The sequence below is a fragment of the Littorina saxatilis genome, linkage group LG5 (genome assembly GCF_037325665.1).
Source record: "Littorina saxatilis isolate snail1 linkage group LG5, US_GU_Lsax_2.0, whole genome shotgun sequence".
In the NCBI taxonomy this organism is placed as follows: domain Eukaryota; kingdom Metazoa; phylum Mollusca; class Gastropoda; order Littorinimorpha; family Littorinidae; genus Littorina; species Littorina saxatilis.
Window position 1 is genome coordinate 55,411,290 of NC_090249.1, and position 6,000 is coordinate 55,417,289.

Here is a 6,000-nt window from a genome sequence, read left to right on the forward strand (position 1 = left end):
TCTTTGGACTTGTGATGATAGGAACGTAATTTATTATCTATACTGTTAATTTTTCTTACAGATTTCTGAGGTCTACACTGTTTAGAGAAGAAGCTGACGTTCTAGTGAGTGGAATGATACAGAGACCTACAGGGCAGGGAGATTTTGGTATGAACCAGTCTCTTTTTTTCATACTAGTTTTTTTTTATTTTTATTCGCCTTAGTAACAGATGAGTCATATGAATCAGTACTATGAGTTTGTATGAACGGCAGAATGGCGTTTTATTATCTATGTCTTTAGGCGTGGAGAAAAGCTGGTTGAACGTCGTCAAATGTAAAACTTGGGTAAGAATGAAGAAAACATTGTCATTTTCTAAATATTTGAAACATCACATCCTTTAAAGGGAATATATCTAACACGAAAACCTCTCTCTCCCTCTCTCTGACTGTCCCTGTCTGCCTGTATGTCTGTCTGTCTCTCTCTTGTTCGATTGTTTTTTTGGTTTTTTTACATTTTGTATCAGTATTAACGGATGTGCAGCTGATCTGAGCAACTTTATTACCTAATGAACAGTATAATTATAAAAAGAAAAAAAAAAAAGAAAAAAAACGAAAAAGAAAAAAAAAACAGGAATGGAGGGGGGGGGGGGGTCACCTACAACAACCATACGACATGACACAATATGTGTTCTTGTCAAAAGACGTCTTCGGAGGCAAAAGAATCAACCAAAAAAAAAAAAAAAAAAAAAAAAGAAAAAGAAAAAGAAAAAAAAAAAGAAAGAAAAAAAAGAAAAAAAAAAAAAAAAAAAAAACCTAACACGAAAACTTACTCACATTTCCCCCAAGTTCAGGTTTGGGGGTTGTAATTATGTGACCAAACACCAGGAATACCTTAAAATAAACGTTTGAGCGCTGAGTTACTCAAAATTGAAAACGGCTGTGTTTTGAGTGGGCATCCCCGACTCATTGTGACGTTCTTCGAGCGAGTTATAGATTTCGACCTAACTTTTCGACCCTGAGTATTTCATGCGCTATTCTTAGATATGCAGATTTGAAATTGAGCTGACAGCCACATAGTTCGTTGTGGGAGTTAAATAGATGACAATATACACGAGGAAGGTCTTATAATTAGTGTTTAGGCGTTCTATGTGCAAATCTGAATGCTGTGTTTGGTAGGCATTGCAGACCTTCATCATCTCCAACCGACATTACGTTTGTTTCTGTATCTGTATCTGTAACGCCAAAAGAATCCAAACTTTGGCTTAGTACCGGCGGAGATTGCTCTTGGTTTCAGGTTAGAGAAGCGTTTTAACTATGTGTGCCACGGAATTTGCTTGCGTAAGCTAGACTGTAGATTTGACTTCCTCAATCCAACGGTCTTGGTCTGTTTTGACGAATGGGTATCTATGAAAACTAAATAAACAATAATGACGACCGGAAGTCCTGACTCCTAATAGGAGAGCTGGGCGATTGAAACAGCTCGCTGATTAAAATTCATTTAATTATTTGGCATAGTTTCGGAGCAGGTTTGAGCAAATCACTGCAGGTGTTTCTTAATTACAGTACAGCGAATGTCCCTTGAACTTTTTAAGGTCCAAATCGTCAGAAAACTTTCCAAATGGCCCCTTCGATATTATATCTGTAAGGGGCTGATACATGTACAGTGCAAACAAAATCAAGGTGTGATTGGTCGTTGACCATTTTCAATGTCACAGCGGAAGAGAAGAGGGGGACTCAAAATATGGTCCATCAAAGGTCAAGGTCACAGCTAGGGGGTGTCCGGTAAAAAAAATATGGGTAATACTTTTTTTTATTAACTCTTTTGAAACTAGATATCTGAATGTCCCAGTAATCAGTTGACAGGAAAGCGTAAACATACGTTTTCTTTAGTCTGCGGCCGTTCTGCTACAGCCAAGCTAAATCCTGGGTCAGGTAAATGGGGGACGTATTATCTAACCTGAAAGCAAGAGTGTGACGTCTGCTTCTCGTTCTAGGGCTGATCAGTGTTTAACAGAGACAAGTGCAAAGAAGTAATAAGAAATTTAATAATTCTGTACTTTCAAAAACATGCACATGATCATTCTTGCAGACATCAATCCCTTTCTCTTAGAATCTTCAAATGAAAGTTTTATAGATTATGATTTCGCTGGTGTGATTTCACACACACGTAACAACATTGTCTTTCTTCTTCTTGTTGCGTCGACGTTTAGCATCGAAGAGCGGAACGTACTTCTTCTTCTCGTTGAAAATGTATTTCGGTTTACACAAATGAAGACATGAAGGTGTGTTAATGTTCACAAAATATAAAGTAGTCTACTCATCACAATAAACTCGATCTGGGTGACACTTGGGGACGTTGGTGGTTCCTTCCGTGGTTACCGCTGACGTTGCCCTTCCCACAGTGTTCACACGACATCATTTACACAAGCATTGTACACCCCTGTACACTTGCACCTTCTGCAACACACACGTGCAATATCTGTTATTATCAAGTATGATTTCCATCGATATCATTCAATTTGTTTCTCTAAAACAAACACAGAAACAAGAGTTCACAGACTGACACAAACACATGGAAAATGAACAATACCTGTGTTTTCCTGTGAATCAATAATGTTAAAATGTATTAGCGTGTTTTACCTGCGGTTAGTGGACCTTTGGAGATCGCAAAAATGTGGAAATCCGTCCACGGAAGGTGAAACATATGCTAGTGCAATCTACGTGGCTTCGTTGATTGCTGCCATCTTGGAGTCAATGAAACGGTCAGAGCATTGCATCCTAGCAACCTCAACTGAATATATGTACAGTTCATATTCACGAATTAATACCAATGCACGCTGTTTCCTTTTGCTCTCTTCTTTAAATTTCTTTCCATGAAGATAAACAAATTCTTGTCTTGTACGCTGGTTTGGACTAATGGCGCGAGCGTTGACGTCATATGTATACAGTGTCGTCATGACGTAGTCTCGGTCATTTAACCTCGTTTTGTGTACGCAACTAGTGAAGTCTCGATTAATATGAGAGAGGGAGTCGATACACGAATTCCATTCGTCACAAAGAGCAATCCTTACATTTGTTTTCTACCATTTCTTAGGCACATTGGTACTGAGAGACACGACTGCAGAAAACGCGGGGATACCACTGCAGTTGTTGGTTGGATCATCCACTGAGAACGGTGCGACGCTATGTTCATCCAGTGAAACGGACGACAATTACGAAATCGCGGATGTTGGATCCACTGAGAACGGTGCGACGCTATGTTCATCCAGTGAAACGGACGACAATTACGAAATCGCGGATGCTACTTCTACACAGCAAGACCTGGAACCCGCGGCCAGCTCCACTGATCCTACATGTAATCCTACATGTATTGAGATTTTGGATGACCAGCTCGTGGACAACTACGACAGACCGCAGATGTACGAAAACACCAGGGATCATCATGTCTACACTGACCTCAAAAGCCAGTATACGGTATAATCCGCAGGATTTTCGAACAAAATGACCGGATTTGTCAACAAACAAAATTTATGTCAAAGGGCAATTCCAAACAAATGCTCCCCTAAGCCTGAAATTCAAAATGGGATTTTTTTACAAGTTTTGGCCAATTGTTTTTAACATAGACAGGGAATCGAGACGAGGGTTGCGGTGTATGTGTGTGTGTGTTTGTGGGTATGTATGTATGTATGTGTGTATGTATGTATGTGTGTTTGCGGGTATGTATGTGTGTTTGCGGGTATGTATGTATGTATGTATGTATGTATATGTGTATGTGTGTGTGTGTATGTGTGTATGTGTGTGTGTGTGTGTGTGTGTGTGTGTGTGTGTGTGTGTGTGTGTGTGTATGTATGTATGTATGTATTTTCACCAACAGACTTAAAAACGATTGCATCCTATTTCTCAATTTCTTCTGAATTCAAGAACACATACATGTATATTTCACTTCAACACAGAGCGATCGCTTGTCTCCGGGAGTTCGCACACACCTGTACACATACACAACTACAGGTAAACACACACACACACACACACACACACACACACACACACACACACACACACACACACACACACACACACTCACACACACTCACTCACTCACTCACTCACTCACTCACTCTCACTCACACACAGTTCGATTGACGAAACATGTTCTGATACCATGATGGATAGGGTTACGCTGTGTAGGCCAATAAGAAATACGTGTGAGAAAAGCAGATACACCGTGGATGACTGAGGATATTAAACGGTTGATTGATAAAAAGAAAAAGATACACACATTAGCAACATGATTGAATTCCGTTTGGATTGATGATCTCTTTCGAAGAACACGTAATAAACTACTAACTGATATTATTCCTTTGAGGAAAAAGAATTGAATAATCGTGTGAGTTCACAAGATTGTTTTGATAATAAAGATTGGTGAAAATTGGTAAAGTCTTTTCTGTCACACAAAGGTATGTCTTCAAATGAATTTCGTCCCATTGAAAATAAAAGCCGTGTTTATTATTCCAATGTGGAAAAAGCAACAGTATTCAATGAATGTGTTGTTAAACAATTTGTATTGGATGATGACGATAAAGTTAGAGCACAGAATACCACCATTGGTCATCTGATTATTGATGCTGCACAAATACATACTATGTTGAATAACCTTGATGTACGCAAAGCCTCGGGTCCTGATTCTGTGTCAAATAGAGTTCTGGTTGCATGTGCAGATATAATTGCAATACCGCTCACTGTAATAGATCTCTTGTAGAAGCCAAAGTAAATGTAATATGGAAGACAGCAAATGTTATTTCGATATATAAACAAGTCGCGTAAGGCGAAAATACAACATTTAGTCAAGTAGCTGTCGAACTCACAGAATGAAACGGAACGCAATGCAATTTTTCAGCAAGACCGTATACTCGTAGCATCGTCAGGCCACCGCTCATGGCAAAGGCAGTGAAATTGACAAGAAGAGCGGGGTAGTAGTTGCGCTGAGAACGATAGCACGTTTTTCTGTACCTCTCTTCGTTTTAACTTTCTGAGCGTGTTTTTAATCCAAACATATCATATCTATATGTTTTTGGAATCAGGAACCGACAAGGAATAAGATGAAAGTGTTTTTAAATTGATTCTTTCTTTCTTTATTTGGTGTTTAACGTCGTTTTCAACCACGAACGTTATATCGCGACGAGGGAAAGGGGGGAGATGGGATAGGGGAAAGGGGGGAGATGGGATAGAGCCACTTGTTAAGTGTTTCTTGTTCACAAAAGCACTAATCAAAAAATTGCTCCAGGGGCTTGCAACGTAGTGTGAGAAAAGGAAAGTAAAAGGACTTTGGGGAGGCAGAAATAGAGAAGAAACAAGAAAAAGATCCTAATTAGGTTCACGGCATTGAGAGTGATGCGACCTTCTCTCAGAAGTTAGTAGAGAAGGCTCCCCCATCCACCACCCGGGGGACGCGCCTCTACGCCAATTAGGGGGCGCGAGGTTTTAAATTGATTACAAAAATTTAATTTTGATCATAATTTTTATATTTTTAATTTTCAGAGCTTGTTTTTAATCCAAATATAACATATTTATATGTTTTTGGAATCAGAAAATGATGGAGAATAAGATGAACGTAAATTTGGATCGTTTTATTAAAAAAAATTTTTTTTACAATTTTCAGATTTTTAATGACCAAAGTCATTAATTAATTTTTAAGCCACCAAGCTGAAATGCAATACCGAAGTCCGGCCTTCGTCGAAGATTACTTGACCAAAATTTCAACCAATTTGGTTGAAAAATGAGAGCGTAACAGTGCCGCCTCAACTTTTACAAAAAGCCGGATATGACGTCATCAAAAACATTTATCCAAAAAATGAAAAAAAATGTCTGGGGATATCATACCCAGGAACTCTCATGTCAAATTTCATAAAGATCGGTCCAGTAGTTTAGTCTGAATCGCTCTACACACACACACGCACATACAGACACACACACACACACACACACACACTCACACACACACACATACACCACGACCCTCGT

General features: G+C 39.0%; 1 protein-coding gene and 1 long non-coding RNA gene across 2 annotated transcripts in view; one reads left to right on the plus strand and one right to left on the minus strand.

Annotated features, from left to right (window-relative positions):
* Positions 1-3,459, plus strand: part of LOC138967808 (uncharacterized) — a 51,056-nt gene extending 47,597 nt beyond the window's left edge. The window contains exons 5-6 of the mRNA XM_070340466.1: positions 62-147; positions 3,074-3,459. Coding sequence (XP_070196567.1) covers positions 62-147; positions 3,074-3,459 — 472 coding nt within the window. The remainder of the gene's footprint in view (positions 1-61; positions 148-3,073) is intronic.
* Positions 2,007-3,033, minus strand: LOC138965899 (uncharacterized). Its single transcript, XR_011455555.1, has 2 exons — positions 2,620-3,033; positions 2,007-2,436 (listed from the first exon to the last, which is right to left on the minus strand). It is a non-coding gene; the product is annotated as an uncharacterized lncRNA (long non-coding RNA).
* Positions 3,460-6,000: the final 2,541 nt, after the last annotated feature.